Genomic DNA, 18,728 nt, shown 5'->3' on the forward strand with positions numbered 1-18,728 from the left:
CCAATCTCACCTCGTACAAGAAGCTCCGCTTCTGCAAACAAGGCGTCGGCGCTGGTCTGAGCGCGGCATCCGTACTTCCCAGCATGCTTCAGCAAAATGCTCCTGATCATCAAATCCACCGTGGAAGACTGCTGTCGACGGAGAGGGAGGACGTAGAAAAGGTATTAGGCAAGTCTACATGCACTTAACATTGATAGCTGTGATTTCTTTACATCACATGTGGCTTGAGAGATTCCTGTTTAATTCAGGTACTTGGTTGCTGCTGCATTTTTCAGCTAGTCGTATTTTTTCAGTGTTGAAATGAGAAATGCCCGAGGCTAGTCTGAGAATAATTCAAGGTCTACAGGCAGCTGTTTAGCACGGAACCTGATTAAAATTACACACCATGCATCAGCAAGGAATATGTTGAGCCTGTAAAGGATTGTCACTGCAAATACTTCTAGTCTCGAGAGCATGTGTAACAGCAGAGGAGACATCAGAGCAGATGTGATTTTAACATCCACTGTTAATAAAGCAATAGTGACATAAACAGAACTGCCTGATCTTCAGCAGAGTTGTGATTTACTTCATTCTTTGAATATTAATAACTTTTAACAAATTTTGACTGGTTTAGTTTGTATTTGTACAAGAGCAGAAATGGTAATATTTTTTAAAAAGTAACAGGGGATACAGTATATCAGAGTGATTTTAAATTTCAATCACTACAGCCGATTGCATGAACGATGAGCTAATATGTGGTCAGTCCCAACTGATGGACACTGGACAAAATGCTGAGAGCAATTTAACCAATTTAATTAAGGTACAGTAGAATATGAAGGATGGAACTAGAGCAAAGGGTGAATAAGAAAGTAAAAATGCATCATTCTTAGACTTTTGCTTGCTCTTACTCTCATTCTTACTGTTTGGATGTATTCAAAGTGGCCGCCGTCCTGCTGAAAGTTGATGGGCTTCTGGTTGAAGAACCACTGGAAGGAGACGTCCAGCGAGGTGTCGTGCGTGGCCTTGCAGCTCAGCACCACGCTCTCGCCCACGGTCACCTCCACTCTGGTTGGACTCAGCTCCACACGCATGGCCTCTGGAAGCACAAAGCTGCTGCACTGTCACCTCAGGCTAACCCAAAGCGATGCGATCCCAAACCCAGTTAAAGAAACACGCTGTTTAGCTCCAACATGTGGTATCTACAGATGCTTCGCCCTGTTATAGTGAGTCCTTGTAATATAACTATTAAATGTGTGATCCCTGGGTTCACAGTTAAGTAAGCACAATAACATTCTGTGCACAGAGGCAAAGGTTGGGAGGGGAATTACATGAGGGACTGTTTACTGGTGGCCGACTTGGACTAATTTGGCAGAAAATAAAGGCCCCCAGGGCATCACTTACCTTTTACCCACAGTATGGCAGTCAGCTCCGCCGAGCCCAGCTGATTCTCTGCCCGGCACACGTAGTTCCCCTCATCTGCCCGGCTGGAGTTAACAATTCTCAGAGTGTTGTTCCGTAACAGCATGATTCTGTGAGAAGGGAGAGAGAAATCAATAATCGTATGAGAAACAAATTCGCATACACTGTGAACGGCCGCACTACAAGATCAGACATGAGCTTAGACGCGTGTCACAAGACAAGTTATATTCCCATGACATGAGAATAGTTCAAACAAATGGACAATGACACGTTGGAGATTGGAGCAGATAATATGAATAAACCTAAGGACCACAAGCATCTCACGGCAAAGTGTTTAAACAGTGTTGGAGGCTGCTGATGAAAATTAAGCTTCTCAGTTAATGTGTGATAAGAAATCTGTTTTGTAGATTCCAATAAGAAGCCCAATCTGGAACAGGTTTAAAACAGATGCTATTGGAGATACAGATGAAGGTAATAGGGAAGAGAAAAGTGGCATCAAAGATGATAAGAACAAAGAAACACAGTATTCTTGTGACTTTCAATTTGGATACAATGATGCACTGTATCTGATTTTGAGCCTTTGAAGGAACATAATTGGCTTCCAGTTGATTTAAGTACAGTACAATTTCAAAATCATCAAAGGAGCACTTCACAACCACATTAGTGGATGGAACTACACAACACGAAGCCAAACACGGTATTACTCATTGTTACTGTGATCAATATTTCCCTAAATGCAATTTAATCATTCATTCATCATGACTAGAACTGAACCCACCTGACAAACCCTACAAAGATATCAGTGCAAACAAGAAAGGTTGTGAAGATGTGGGACGTCTTCATAGGAAACAGAAGCAAACAACAATGCGCCTGCATTGAGAAGCAGCCAGTCAAAGGACACAAGCAGCACGGTTGTAACGTTTCACTCTGACTTGTAAATAACAGCTGCTTGACATCACATAGTGCAGCAGGCAACTGTTGCCAACAACAGTCGAGGCAGGTGTGTGAACAGATGGCTTTAGAGCAGGAATCACGTAAAGGTATAGGACTGAGTTATGTTAAGGGCCCGGGCTGCCCTGGGTGTCACCATCATTCAAAATATAAATATAGGGTTTTTAATTCACTTATCTTTAATTTCTTTCATGAGGTGGCGACAAAATTCTACCTAATATGTTTTTAGGAAATCAATTTAATCTATAATCAAACATTCAAAATCACTGAAGGAGAGGGAGTTTTCACATCTCTCAATTAACTTCATATTGTTGTTGTTTTTGTGCTTACAACCCTAAGCTGTTCCTTCACGAGCAAGGTGATTGAAATTGGCAAAGAGAAGCTCACGAAGGCGTGACAAAATCTTGCCACACAAACATTTCAGCAGCAACATGCAGCCAGGAGACATTTTTCAAATTAGGGAGGAAATTCGCCTCTGACAAGGACACAGAGGCAGAAAGGACAAGATAGGGAGTGTGGAGTATACAGAATATGCAAATGAGCTCAACCCTAGGAAATATAATCACAGCAAACCTGGAGCACGTGAACACAGGGAATTATGAATGTGAAGAGAAGTCAGACAGGCCAAAATACTGTACATTAAACATGACTTACCCAGAAAATCAGTCCATCAAAATGTATTTTAATGCTTTTTATGCAAAGCAGCCAGACGATGCACCTACAGTACTGTATTAAACAAAGACTATTGAGTCTGCCATGTACTTTCAAACTAATGGGATTAATACTTTCTATTTAAGAGACAAAGACCCTAAACATTAGCGGAAATCCATGTTAATTACAAACCTTCATTAAGTCAGCACAGCTGTCAATGGCAGATAAACGTGAAGCTGTTTCGATTCCTCCCCCGTTCTTCCTCGCGTCTCTCCATCCGTAAACTCTTTGCTTTACTACAGCGAAGGACAGCAAATCCTTTCAGAAGTCACCCTGGCCGTGACTGAGAAGCCGCGGCTGCTCTTGTTCGTTCGGACTTCTTTCAGATAGAAATCACCCTTTCACAAGGTTGATCTCCAATTGAGCGGAGACCCCTCCCTAAACACTCAGCATTATCCTGCTCATTAATTCACTATTAAGTTAAATCAGGCTGGTTCAGATCATGAAAGAAGTGTGAATAATAGCCGAGGAGGAACTGACTGAAGAACTTTTCAGATTTATCAACAAAATAAGCCACATACAGTTCATACACTATAAAACTCCAGCACTTAATAGTGAATAATAAACAACTCGGGGAAAGATAACGAACGGATCTGCCAATATTTCTTGTAAACAATTTTCTGCTCTCTTAAGACATGACTCCATCTGAAGTCAGATAAAACCTACATCAAGGTGTTTGAAATGGTATGAATCTCCCCGTGGTGTATGCCAACAACACTGAAAAATAGATTTCAAGGGTTTGACAAATACCTCAAAGGCTTTATCAGATCCAGACACGCCAGGGTCATTAATCACCATTTTAGGGCAACGCGCGCGCTAACTTATCCCCATCCATCAGTTGCACTCAGCCAACTGTTCCATAGAAACAACCTCGATATTACCTCTGAGGAGCTTTTGTCTTGTAATGGAAAGTGAAATCCTTTGCAGATTTGCACCAGGCTCTGAAATTACCATGTTAAACTAATTCCTAAATACACCTGCTCAAGACGCCGCTGCCTGTGTGAAGCCGCGGCGCGCTGATTATCAGCCGGCCGCCCTCGCTGCGAGGCTGCTCCACAGACGCCACCATCCTGGCTCATAAACAAAGGTCCCGTTCTCCCACTCACAAACTTGGGACGCTCAGCGGTGACTCATAATTTCAGTTGTGTCGCTCAGCTTGATTGATGGACCCGTGCCCCGCTCAGCCCCCTCTAGGTGCGACAGTGAGATGTTTCACATAAAAGATGATGCATCTAACTGCATGCGAATTCAAAATGCAGCGGTAGTGTCTAAACTGTCAGCAGCCTGGAGAAGGAGGTGGGGCTGAGGACGAGTCTCCAGAGATCCTCCTGCACCCAGGGTGTTTTATTTTAACTGCGACATTTAATTTTAGTTACAGTAATGAAACCGCGATGTGCTACAACAGGACGTGTGTACAGTTTCTGAAAGGCTAGAGCTGCAACGATAATATTTCAATTTATGCCGTTAAACTATAATGAAAAACTGTATAAAAATACTGAGGGAGGCAAACTTTTCACGACTTCATACATAATTTACAGGACAATTAACTTTCTCTCATAACGTTCTATTCTCTAAACTAAGCTGATGAAAAAAAACTCTTCTATATGTGACAAAGAGCTGCAGTTAATCTGCCACAGTCTTCAAAGAAAGTGTACATGATATGTCCCAATATTAACAGCAAAAATTAATCCTTGTTCAAAGTCTAAAGTATTTTTAGGGATTTATTTCACAGTGAAACATGCCCTGCAACATATTGCTATTTTGGACGCACCATAAAAGGCTCAAGGCAGATCATTTCATGGCTTTTTATGATCTGCATTTTATTTATTGTATTTCTCTTTCTTTTCTTACTGCATCGTGTAGCTGTGCACTGACTTAACGCTTACAAATCAACAGGAGACCTTTGCTGCCCAGTGTATATGAGATTTTAGATTCACTGTGAAGAACCTACAGCCTTCAGAACGCCTGTGCTGTCTGGACGCGTACCTTTTATTGGGCTGGATCCTTCTGTCCCCCCTCCTCCATGTTATCCGTGGTTTGGGCGATGCTCTGGGTTTACATTCCAGTGACACATCTTTTCCCAGTGTGGCGATGACCCGGACAGGATTAGGGACAAACACCGGTGGAGACGCTGTGGAGGACACAGTAGACACAGACCACCTTAATGTGAATGAAAGAACACATGGAGGTATCATTCTACTTCATGTCATGGGCTGAACACTTTTCATGCATTATGTTGTAAATGTGAATCTCTGTGTAGTGACTAAAATGTAACGCGATTTCAAAAGATACGATTCCAGCCACCACTTCAGCCAAAATGCTGGAGGGTTCAGTTTAGACTCACATGATGATGAGTTTAAACCCTTTAAAGTTTAAAGCCATGATGCATATTCAAATGATTCAAGTGCACACTGTTTGTCTTCTGTATGCACTGTAATGACTATAATAAACATGCACTGTGCTGTGTAAACTAATTACTAAATAACTGTCATCATGTCAACGATAACATGGCTGGATGATTTGCCCTGTTTTTATGAAAATTGTTTTAACTGATATTTAACCAGGCAAGAGTGAATAATAAATACATAAGACAAACAATGTTAACAATTACGAGTCGCCCAAGAGAACAAATTAAGCAGTAATGGTCTAAATAAGGCTGCAGGCACATAAACTGATGGGGAACTGGTTCAGAGTTGTATTACACATCAAGGCCATCCACAGGCTGCGAGGCTTTGTCAGCTGTGATTATACAAATCCTGAATGATGCTTCATAGGTGACATTATACGCAATGACAATTCAATCCCATCTGCAGCTACGGGCTGACCCTCTCCCTCCCCGCGTCTCTGAGCCTGAGTAGTTGCCTGAGTGGCAGAGGTCCCCCTAGACATGGAAAGAGGCAGAAAACAGAGCAGTTGCTCTGCGTATTTGTTTTAATCAAAATAAGAGCAGGCATGGAGCTGGTGGCGGCAGCGGCCTCTCTGCTTCACCCAGCGCCCTCCCACGAGAGCCAGATCTGGGACGAGATCACAGGCATGAGGGCAGCTGCTGCCCCCACGTTGCCTCCAGTGATCGCTCATCTGCAGGCTGTTATTAGCCATGTAATCTGTCCTGATAGTGTTTGCTTCAGGACATCTCCACAGAGCACAGGTCACAGGGAAGGGTTGCCTGGGGGGTCTGGTTATGAAAACATTCATCACCAGCTTCCAAATATCATCGCAGCAACTGGGACTCTGACGAGGGCGAGAGCTCCTCGTCGTCAGCCGAGATCAAGCTGATTAAAATGTAGCAGAGCACGTGGAAATGTAAATCGTCTGAACGCTCCGTTGCCGCACACGGACTTAAACTCCGTTCTCGCAACTGGAGAAAAAGATTTGTCACCTCGCAACAAAATGTTCAAAATGCCCCTTCAAAAGTCCCCTTCAAAAAAGGGCATGCCACTCAGACAGTAAATCAAACTGTCCCTCGGGGAAACACGAAAGGGGAATGGGTGTAACCAGATGTGTCACCGTATCGAAGATGACAAGGAGAAAATAGTGCATCAACACAAAGCAGTGGACGGACGCTCAGGATGAAGCCGTGAGGGACGAAGACCACTTTCCTCGGCTGTAACATTCGTAACACAATGACACCCAGTGCTGGACTACAGTAGGTCGACAATTATTGATTATTATAATTGACTATTAATATTATTCTATTTTGATATTCTCAAAACTGATTAACAAATGCCTGATGAAAGCCAGGTCCAAAGTGAAGGCTTGGCTTTACTTGATAATGGGATTGTGATTTAGCCTGTGCTTTGATGATGAAGGATAGACTAGAAATAAGACCTTAATGGAGTCATTAACTCCATCAAAGAACCCATTGATGTTTCTCTCCTAGTGTTTGCTCCCATTAGTATAAATCTATAGATACAAGTCATTGTTGTTTTTATTATTCTCAGAATAATGTAGAACGGGTCCAGACTCTCCTTAACCTGATATGTGCAGACACCTCTCTGAATACGAGCATCAGGGCCATTCTTTTATTCATGCCGTTCACCGCCTGGGTTAAATCAGGGACCATTGATTGCCAATCAGCACATCTCACAGTTCAGCGTTCCCTGCTTGTATTTCAATCTCCCTTACCCATCATTCCTCACTGCATTCAGATGCCAATACTTAGTCTGCAATTTTATTCTAAGCAGGGCATCAAGAAAAATGCTTGGCAGAACATACAAGTTACCTCATTCATTAAACAAATTAGTTTTATTGACATGGTTTGTCTGACTTAAATTACAAGGCACGTGAGAGACTACCTAGAATCTTCAGCTCAGCATTGGAGTAGACAGCGCCGTATTTATTCTCCGCCACGCACTGGTACATTCCTGAGTCGGCCTGCTGCACTTTGTGAATGGTAAGTTCACCAGTTGCGATTTCCAATCGCTCCTACAAAAAGAGAAATGAAAGAATGTGGAAGATCATAGGCACACAAACACGTAGTGAATGTGTTTCATAAGTGGAATAATTCAGATGTTTCCTGGTGCAATCAACAGAAGGAGACGGTGCTGTGTTGTGAAAAAAAAAACACAAGGTACCTGCGATGTCAAGGGCAAACCATTGCGTAGCCAGCGATAGGTGGGCCGGGGCCTCCCTGTGGCCTTGCACTCCCACTGGAGCTTCTCTCCACTATCCATCTGAGTGTCATTAATCATTCTGACCCACTGTGGGAGGGCTTGAAGACAGAAAAAATGATTAAGGAATAAATAATATATCCTTGAAAGACACACAAGGCACGAGCACACCTACTGGAGTTGAACGCACAACAAACCACGGTGTAATCTGACAACAAACGCATCACGTGTGGTGTGCTGCAGCGACAGATTGACTGGAGGAGCCGACATAATCCCACAGGAGCTCAAGAGCAAAGTGGCTGCTCACCGTTTGGGTTTAGATTTGGTTGAATGACCTGCAGCAGTTTCTCCAGGAGTCACATCGATTCTGTCAATTAAACCACATCCTTAGATGTTTCTCCATCAACAGTGCTTTACTTTTTGGGCTCAAGCACTTGGACTATTGTCCACATTCTGCACGGCTGATGTATGTTCCAGGCACAATGAGCACCTCACATTCAGGCGTTTCTATTGTCTGTACTCCACAGCCTTCGCGCCTGTGGCTGCTTCCGCAGTTTCCCTTCACCTCCACATGCTGCAAAGAATTCCTGTCACAACTCCAGATCTGAGCTGTATGGGCTGCGCGCTGTCTCTTTTCATCTGCTCGTCCTTTGACATCTACAGTACAGGGTCATATACTGAGAGTGAATGTGCATTTTTCCATTCTCCTACATTTATAGAAATATGAAATTCACATATTTGATATGGGGCCAGTCTAAAGGAGTGAAGGTTAATCGCATACACGTAAAAAGACTAGCAATAGAAATACAAAGGTTTTTGATGAATATTTATGTGTATATATTAATATCCTGGAACAAGGTAAATAATGTACTTATTAATTTAATTTATATTTTATAGTTATTGCATTACAATTTGTAAATATTGCATTGCTTTTCTTTACTAGTGTTTCCTTTTAGTCATTATGACACAGTGTCCACAGACTGTGCATTGTGTTGTGTTTCTTGTGTGACGTGTGCAACCACTGGGTAACATGCCAGGCACGTTCTTCACGAGTCTTTGCATATGGCGCCTTCCTAGCTTTTTGTGTGGTTTGATTGAATGATTACGGTCAGGAAGGTCTCCCTCACAATGAAAGTTCAAACTACCAGCCGACCTGTGTAAATTACATTTAGCGTGAGGCTGCTACAAATTAGGCTCCCCATTCTCCTTGTGATGTCAACAGAATGGAGGCTGCCAGCAAGCGCCGGGCCTTGAAAATGTGTCCTACCAAGGCTGAGGGAGTCCATTATCTCCTGGTCTCTGGTGCTGTGCACATGACACGGGCAGGGAGGAATGGGGGCCATGTGCCCTCATGGATGAGTTTATGATCACAGGCAAGGGCGGTAATTAAACGAGTCAACTACTGTAACACCAGGTAAAAAACAAAAAATATTCTTGGCTGAGTTCAGACAGGTTCACTGACCCTGATATAAACTGTACACATAAAGTGATTGAGATCACCTAATTTAAATGTGTGCTAAATTTAAGCAGAGATTCAGGAGTTTCTGTAAATTAACACAGGCCCTAATTTGTTGTTTTCAAGAGACCAGATAATTCTGTAATTATTTCACAGATAATAATTCAATCCACAAAATATATTCCAATCTGTTACCTGAGACACAGGTGACAAATTCAAAAGAAACAGTTTGCAGCCATCTGATGTTTACAAAACTACCAGATGAAGAAAAAGAAATATCCATGAGAAAGGCAGACGCCCACGTTTCCAGCTTAACATCAACTTCGTGGATAAATAATTGCCTGGAACAAACACGCTCGACAGTTAAATGTATCCTGACACTTCTCTCAAGTAACAAACACGTCTCTGCCGGTGACGTGATAAACATTTGTTCTCTTTAGTGATGTGTCGTTCATTAACGAGCCGGCTCTAAGAGCCGATGCTTAGTAGCGAACGAGAAGAGTCGACTCCTGCAGTGGAGAAACGAATCTTCAGCTGGAAAATATAAGGCGCAGAGTGATAAATTAGGAGCCACACGAGCCGGTTCTTTTAAGAGAGTTGAACCAAAAGAGCAGAATCTGAAAACAGCCGGACCTCCCATCACTAGTTCTCATCTGTTCTGAATCGCATCCTGGTCTACACGTTCTCACGCAGCAGGTGAGCAGGCAGGTGGGACTCACTGTAGACCTGCAGATGTCCTTTGAAAGCGGTGCCTCCTCGGGGATTCTCAGCTTTACACTCGTACGTTCCCGAGTCCTCCAGCTGAATGTTGGGGATCTCCAGCACGGCCTGGGACTTGCGAAGCCTGGCTTTCTTGGGGATGTTGCCATTTATCTTTCTCCACGTGATTGTTGGCACTGGACTGTGGGGACAGCGAAGCAGAATTACACACCCACAGTACAGTGTCGCAGAACAGTAAGTAGTATTTATGAGCAACAATAGTGCAGTTCACTATTGATAAAAACGTTGCTCTGCTTTCCAGAAAACAAGGACATTTATTCCATATTTAGCTGTGACAAGTACTACAGATATTTAAAAGGGCCCCAACAAAGCTTCTCTTTACATATTCTGTAGTTTGATCTCAGGGGGAAAAGATTTTTACGATTAGCAAAAACAATTTGTAATGTAATAAACAGTGACAATAATTGAGACGTACCGACACAAGATGCTGCCAACATTACGTTGGGAATCATTGACCTACTGAACACCCATAATATATTTACTGTACTACATGACCCATGCATTAGACCCCCTGTTTCAGAGGGACACGGCCGATATTCAAATGGAGTTATTACAAGTGCCAGAGGGATTTTTATGATTAAAGCATGGGAAATGTCATCTATCCTATTTATTCATAGATTGCCCTATAGATCCTTGAGATAGATGGCTTGTACACGCAGGGAGAGAGTCTTGCTATGTGCTCGGTACCAGTGGTGCTCTTGTATGACAAGTGGATTTGACAGGTCTCTGAAAGATGGAAATGTGACACCACGCAAACCTCCGGTGAACCCATCAATCATTTAGCCAAGATGGAAGCGTTACATCCCTGAGCTTTTTTATCTGTGCTAAATTCGCAAGGACACGGCGCCATGCTCCGCTGCGACGGCTTCAAATTAGGATTCACAGCATGTTTTTTTTTCTTAAACAAAGCTTTGCACTCTTTTGTTTTTTTTTTTCATTTTGGTGTCACATCTTTGTTGTGAACTGGATTAAACGTTTTCTTTCTTCGGCTGCGGTCTCACCCCGTTGCTGCATGAATGCTGCGACTGAACCAAGTACACAAAAAAAATGTATAAATAAATTGTAAAATGTGTATTAGTGTAATGCAGCATCACCCAACATAGAGGTGTAATTAGTGAGTTGAATTGGACAAACAAAAATGTCACACACTGTATTAACAACAATAGGAATAGTTCTATTCGATTCGGACGCCAGCGGCTACATTTAAAGCCTGAGGTAAAAAAGTAGTGTGAGGTGTAATTTGCTGCTTCATTCTAATGCACTATGTTTATGCAAACATAAACACTGACTAACAACAGGCGTGACAAATGAATGCTGCCATGCGGTTATGTTATGTTATTGATGACAATTTTGCCAGGGACCTCTGCTCCACAAGCCTGATAACGGAGCAACTCTACGGAGACCTTGAAGCGCTGGAACACGCCAGTGAATCTTCCTGGCTCCACGGCAGGATTTCTCTTCAGAGGCTGAATAATGAGGAGCAGGCCTGTGCGCGTTCAGAGCACTGGGGGCAGGCAGCAGGTTCAGGCTTTCTCAGTTTAGAAACAAGGCGCTCGGACTGTTGATGTGTTCTGTGTGGAACCGTCGGCGTCAACTCCTGAACTCGCGCGCCACACTTACTGAGTATTTCAATCTTCTCGTATTATGAGAGTTGAAGTGTTATTAGTGTTTTCAATTTGTGAATGTGCCAATAGGCGAGTTCTGTAGATCAAATCTTAATTACAATTCCACCCAATTATTTTGTTCTCATTTAGACTTGTTCTAAATCAAATCTAAAACCAAAATATAGCGTTGAGCTGGTTTGCTTCAGATCCTTATGATCCAGATATTACACCATATCATTTGCCAAATTTCTGGGTTACTTTAGAAATTCGGCGTCAATTTAAGGTAGAATCCACCTGCACCAAAAAGCCACCTTTCAGCTGTGTGATCTGAGCAAAACAAGCGTTTTTTAAAAACACCAGCCAAAGCACAGGGAGCATGAAATGTGTTGCCATTAAGAGGCACTTTCTGTTGCTGCTGGCGATGTGGTCCTTATGGTCCTGTGTAGCTCAATGGGGAAAGTAACTGCAAGGGTTTCAAGAGTTTGATTCCCTCTAGGGTCACTGAAACTAGAAGTATTTCCACTAGTCAAAGGCAATTTGGATGAAAGTATCCACCACATGCCACATATTATGTTTTAAGTGGAAATGAGTGGGATAATGTGGAACCCATCAAATGTACAGGGCTTTTTGAACTACAGTGAACTTCTTACTCCCTTGAAATGAATGCCCCAAACAGCACCTTTTGTAAGAGCTTCCTATAAATCATGCTGTGAAGCTACAGTAAGGTTTTAAGATGGATTCCAGCTATTTGAGCACATATACTAGTGTAAGATCCAGGTATATATGGGTAGAAATAATTGTTTGTGTTTAAATATTTACTGAAACACATGATGAATAGCTTTTACATTACAACCATTAAAGCCTTATTTTAGGCTGTTTTAAAAATGCTCAGCTTGAGATTTTTAGCTAGACGCTCCATCAAACTCAGACTCTCCTGCCACACAACAGCTGTTGCGGATGAGACTGGAAACAACAACAAAGGTGGGTCGAGCGTTAGGGATGAGGCGGTTTCACTGTTTTCCTTTCCAGCCTCATTGTCTTTGCCTCTTTGACCTTGACTGTGGCACACAAAGCGCTGTCACTGGCAAATGTAACAACAGACAATTTCATCAAGGAGCTTTGGCATTCACACACTCAAAGAGCTATTCTGCCCTGTCTTAACTCGCGGTGCCATCATACATATTGATCAACAGGAGAACAAAACCCATTTTGACTTCATTTTCAGTGCTATATAAAGAGTGGCATTTCTTAATAGGGTGCATTGATAAATCATTCATCTCTATGTAAAAGGGTAAGTCACTGGGATCACTGCCTGACTGAAAGCCATCATCCACAAATGACTTCAATGAGGGAAGCGCAGGCAAGGACTCAAACTGTGTTGCTTTTCTGCGAGCTTACAGGAAAAACTGAGGGCTGCGAGATTATAATGCAGCACATGTACTATCACACTACCTCGCTCATATATTCCAGTTAATACTATAACTAGAATATATGAGTCAGCAATGAATAATGAATGCTGCATAATTATAAACAAGCTGGTATAGAGACAATAAAAGATGATTTCTACAATGAAACACGTTTCATTTAACGACAGCTATTATTTGGGCATTATTTTCTATTCAAAGTGTAGCCTTTAGAAATTAACTCTGAATTTCCAACCCGGCCTTGTTGATCCACAGTTCAGTTACGACAACAATTTTTCTGAAACAATATATGAGCAGCACTTCGAACTTACATAACTACAGAGTGGTTTGGATTTTAGTCTCTGTGGACCAAAGCGTGTTTTCCCTTCTGGCAAACGACTATTAGAAATTTCATTTTTTCGTTGACATAACAATGGCTTAGAACATTGGTAACAGACCCTGAGAGCACCCAGGAAGCACAGATACATTAGGGCTCTCAATTATGAGAACACATGGCTCCCAGGGGCTGAATTCCCCATTCAGACTTCCCCACCATGAACTAACATGCCATCTGACAGCCGTGCTGTGCAATGCTGCACTGCTCTGCACTCACTTAACATCCTGCCCCGAGTCAAGATATGCCTGGTCCCTATTGAGGTAATGGAATAATGCGAGTGAGAAACACAAGGGCTCAACCAAAGGATCTCCACTAACCAACCAGTGGTAGGCTTATTCGTCTACACCTGTAATAAGCAACTACTTATGTTGGTGCAGTGCGTCTTGGTTGACTTACTTCCCCAGAGCGAAGCACTCCAGCCTGACAGTGACTCCTTTGGCAGCCAGAACAGATGTAGGGAAGTGTACTTCAATTTTGGGCTCATATTCACCCATGACACCTGGAAAAGGTTAAGAAGAGGAATTGCACACATTAGAAGGCAGCAGATTTAAACAGCCACTTACCCCTCATTTCCCATCATCTTCATCTTTTATTGCAATGTGCTGCACAGACACCGGATACAGTGATTTATAAATAAGGTTTTCAACTTACTATAGCGGCTAAAGAAGAAAAAAATGTATGAGGATATTTAAATTTCTTGAGGACTCTTGATGTTTGGGCCTCTCCAGTCACACCCTGGGCATTAAATCACAGTGTGCAGGTGTGGGACGGCATATTATGCACACCATCTGGTGCATCTTTTAACCATCCACCTTGATTTTATACACTGTTTATTAATAGGGCCAGTGATCCTGCATGCGGGTAAATCATTATGTCTTTGATGTCCACTAAAAAGATAAGCAAGTACAGTACAAGGCGAGTTTAACACAAGGCGTCTCACACTTCACCATGTTTTCATGTCCTCAATCCCTTCAGGAAATAGAGGATAAACCATAAATGAATGTAGTGAATGAGGAATAAAACATCATTGAGGCGATGATGAAGTGTTGGACAGAAGCTGTGCATTGTCTTCAACAATTACTGCGCCACTATATAATTCCCAAAATACATTGAAAACCACGAGTGATAACGTGCTATCAGTCCTGCTAAGCGCCACCATGACTAACACCTCGGCTCTAAGTCGTAGCCAGAGGACACGCTTCCTGTGTTTATTCATATGAATGTTAAAGTAGCCATTTATATCCATTTGCCCAAACAATTTGTCAGATGGCATTGGACAAATTTGGAACAACAAAGGGAAACGCGTTCACCTAGAATCAAATTACTACAGCGTTATCCGTCTTGTTAAATGGGAGCTTGCTGCGTGAATAAGCGTTTTACTCGTACTGGGGATTATTAAAAGCACAGTCAGCGGCTGCGCACGCACACGACTGATGGTCACACAGACTCAAGCACACGCAGAAGCAGGCAGCTGCTCCAGATGCGCGCAGATGTGAAAGACAAATGACGAGCGTGACATTTGAGGATCCATAATTACACCTCCTACATGCGCTTGACACTTTTTATGTGATGAAATAAATGCTGTAAAGAAGAAGGGTTATTGAATTGTGTTCCATGACATATGGAAATGGAGTTTTATGATATTTGTACCAGAGAATTTTTTTATTCCAAAATCCTTCTCATCATTTATGGCTTCAAAGCAGCCATTCACATACAATGTGTTTGCAGTATATCAAAGTATATTTAACACAAAATTCTGATCTGAAGACAGATAAAAACATTCAAGGTTTGTCTGATTCACATATGCAGAGTAGCTTTATAATTTAAGTGGCAATTTCATCTTCTAATTTCCTGAAAATTGCCTTTTTCTAATCTGTTCTGTTCTTTTTGAATTAATTTAGGTTACAGTTTAACGCCTCTGTTTTTCTTAAAAAATAAAATCTCTATTTATTACTTATACATGTAAACATTTTATTTTGATGTGTGAGAGATTTGATTCTAATTCCATTCAGATGAAATGGTCCAGCTGGACCGGTCGCCCTAATTGTAATTGGATTATCACATCCCTGGTGTAATACTCACTGAGAAAGTTGCCTAAGGGCACTGAACACACAGTGGAGCTGTGTTCTACCCAAGGAAGGCAATTAGCAATACAAAAAAATAGTACAAGTTATTGTACTTGTGGATTATTGATTCATTACAAATAGTAATGCTACATATGCTTACTACACAGGCATCATTTCACAGCATACATACGATATCTTATTTATAGACTGTAAGTTGCTATGCACCCGACAGCACAGCACGAATGTTGGTGCAAGCAGTTCAAATCATTAAGCAAATAAAAAGGCAATGTTGGTGGTAATTATATAAGATGATATTTCCACATGACATGTGTTTTCCATTTGTTCTGCTCTGTAGCCATTATTATCGTATATTATTCTGTTCTTGCGTGAGTCCGGAGTCCAGTGCTTAGTCCTGCTCTTCTCAAGGTGGACCTGCCAATTCCCGATCAATGGCTTCCAGCAGGCTATAATGGAGCCCAGATGCTGGTTTTGATTAAGAGAGTGGGGATCGGAGCTGACAGTGGTGAGCGGCGCGCAGATCCAGCCTGAACTGTCCACTGTGTAATAATCGCTCACTTTCACCGAGGCACAGATTGCAGCCACTGATTGGTCAGACTCCAATGACAGAGGTGCGCACACAGCATGAGAGCATTTGGGTTTCTGCTGCGAGATGTGCCAAAGTAATTTCCGGCATTTTAGACTCATGTTCAGAATATAGAAGGTGGCTGAGCATCATGGGATTTGCGGAGCAAGAGATGCCAAGACAGTCTTTGGCATAATGAATGTACAGCTGGAGAGATTTGATTTGACCGTGTTGGGTCACAGGTGAGAGTGTTCTCGTTCAGCCCATGCATCTAACCCATGTATTACAACATGCACATTACAAAATTCATTTAATTTGCATAATTTGTTCAAAAAATTACAGAAAAATCTCAAAAAGCTTCATCTGACCACACAGCCAACTACTCTCATGCCTTGATGACTGCACTGACAGACGGATGCAAACGGGCCAAGCGTGTTCGCTTCATGTACATGAAGTCTGTGTCTGAGGACCAGTTCATAGAAGGTTAAGCCGAGACCGCGACTGAGTGAGAGTTTAGCAAAAAATGATGTAATCCACACGTGTGGAACAAGCAGAGGCCTTTCTCAGCTTCACTGGGGATGTAATTACAGTGTCTCAGTGAAACCTTGACAATGACAGGCACCTGCGCCGAGTGATGGACGTCTCTCTGTGTAGTCAGACGTAAACAGCTCGTAGGTGAAAGCTACACCTGAATCCAACAAAGAGCTCGGCGGCGCGGCTCCGGAGAGGCTACTATAAAGGCACCAAAGCCCTTCCACAGCAAGGGCCATTGATTCAGTTAATTTTATGCTGCAGAATGATTTCCCTGATGGCCAGTTTAAGCAGAGCACACTATGAGCATGGAAGGCTCCCCACACTAATGTTAAAGCATTGCTCACCATCTATTTACGGTGTGTATGGAATTCATAACACCCTCCACTGACATGAGGCGCCGCGGAAAGCAGAGCGGTATCTCACCTTTATTAAGATAACTGATTTGAAGCATACTATGATGCAACAAACTGCGCCTATAGAATATTAAATATCATTTTAGCAGCAGAAGCATTGAAACAGAAAAAAAACATAAACACACAAAAAATAAAATAAAATAAACAGAGTGTGGTTTATCTAATTAAATCCACTCGACTCTTCTGCCGTAGGGCTTTAACGTGTGAGATGCTATAAATCTGAGTGCCTCACCATCGGTTTTCAGAGTCAGAGGTGTTGGGGGGCTCAGCACCCTCGCGTTCGTCACCGTGTTCTTCACCAGGCAGATGTAACTTCCTACGTCGGACGGCTGCACCTTGGAGATGTACAGGTTTCCGGTGTCCTGGGAAATGAAGCGGCGGCTGTCCTCCGCAACAAACGATGGGAATTCATTGAACACCCAGCTATAGATGATCTCTGTAAAAACAAAAGGAACCCACAGAGGTTAGAGCAATGCGCAAGCCATTACTGAGCCTCTACCTTCATGCTCCTAATAGGTGCCTCTCTATCTCTTCTCATTTCCAGGGTGTAAAATAATGATGCTTTGTCAAGTGCAGTGGCACATCATGCTGACAGTATCAAGTGACTGTAATAATAACCAGGTGCATCAATACTTGCGCCTAGAGCAACGACAGCGTGCATTAAGCGCGGTCCGGGCCGAGGGGCGATGGAGTGGTCGGTTGGGTCAACGTCGAGCAGGACCTGCCCACAGGGGCCAAACATAGTCCAGAGGGAGAAGTGCTTGGAGGATCATCCCTCAATCCCAATCACATTTATTATAAGGGAGCACTTGTGTCTCAGTTTGTGTGACTGTGTGTGTATGATTGTTGTCATGGCGACAGCTCAGACATACAGTACCAGCCACCATTTTGGTGCTATTTTTAAAGAGATGTCTACTCAGTGTCATTGTCATAGTGTGAAAGGGTACATTTAGCTTTGGCAACGGAATCAAAAGGGGGTTGAGAAAGCGTCTATTTTACATCCTGGAAATGAGAACAGGTTGATTCACCCTGTCATGAAAGACTATAATGTACCAGAACAAGTTCTAAAAACACTTCGTCATATAATTTCTGTCTTCTTTTACACTGTTAGGTATATTATACTTTTTATTCTGCTTTAACTAATAAAAATACACAATTAATAAATCATTTAATGATTAAGCACAGCCTTAAAAATGTATGAATGCTATATATGTATTCACAAACACTGCCCATGTTTTTTTTATTCTTTTGCCTATATTAAATACTTAGTGATGTGTGTGTGCGTGTGTGTTAAGAGATATGATAATAAAAAACAAGCTGTAAAAGCACTGACATCTTGTTTTTGCAGTGCGTTTGCTTTAATTAAGTGCTGACATACTGCAGCACAGAACTTGTTTCCCTGATTGGTTATATTCAGATATGAAAGGCCTTTGTAAATATATTGATAACTGGTTTTATTGTTTACTATTGGATTCCTACAGTAAGTACCACCGTGACACTCTGGGATTTGACCTCCTGATCCCTGGCAGACTTTGATGAAGTATTTTTACCGTGCAGACAAAGGGTAAAGAAAGGCATCAAAGTCACCTTCAGTGTAATCGGACTATGAACAGCACGTCTGTTGTGTGCAGTTCTACACTGACACAACAAAACTGAAAGCCAGGGACGAATGAATGTGTCTGCTCTGGAGAAAAGAAGGGTTAACGAGGTCCTTCCCACTATCAGAGCCATCGACATAACTGGCGTTTCAAAGACCCTAATCAACATGGGACGTGAATTAAACGTCTATGGCTTCGCTAAGTTAGAAAATAGAATCAGTTAC

General features: G+C 42.3%; 1 protein-coding gene across 6 annotated transcripts in view; it reads right to left on the bottom strand.

Annotated features, from left to right (window-relative positions):
* The window catches only part of cntn5 (contactin 5), a 74,742-nt gene that overhangs the window by 11,434 nt on the left and 44,580 nt on the right, over positions 1 to 18,728 (bottom strand). For 5 of the 6 annotated variants that reach the window (XM_029170977.2, XM_029170979.3, XM_029170976.3 and 2 more), the window contains 9 exons: positions 17,139 to 17,342; positions 13,707 to 13,809; positions 9,846 to 10,027; positions 7,635 to 7,771; positions 7,356 to 7,485; positions 5,047 to 5,191; positions 1,381 to 1,508; positions 888 to 1,075; positions 11 to 131 (listed from right to left, as the gene is read on the bottom strand). In XM_029170977.2, coding sequence (XP_029026810.1) covers positions 11 to 131; positions 888 to 1,075; positions 1,381 to 1,508; positions 5,047 to 5,191; positions 7,356 to 7,485; positions 7,635 to 7,771; positions 9,846 to 10,027; positions 13,707 to 13,809; positions 17,139 to 17,342 — 1,338 coding nt within the window. The remainder of the gene's footprint in view (positions 1 to 10; positions 132 to 887; positions 1,076 to 1,380; positions 1,509 to 5,046; positions 5,192 to 7,355; positions 7,486 to 7,634; positions 7,772 to 9,845; positions 10,028 to 13,706; positions 13,810 to 17,138; positions 17,343 to 18,728) is intronic. The other variant, XM_029170981.3, reaches the window with a different exon arrangement.

This window comes from Betta splendens, chromosome 13 (genome assembly GCF_900634795.4).
Source record: "Betta splendens chromosome 13, fBetSpl5.4, whole genome shotgun sequence".
NCBI classification, from domain to species: domain Eukaryota; kingdom Metazoa; phylum Chordata; class Actinopteri; order Anabantiformes; family Osphronemidae; genus Betta; species Betta splendens.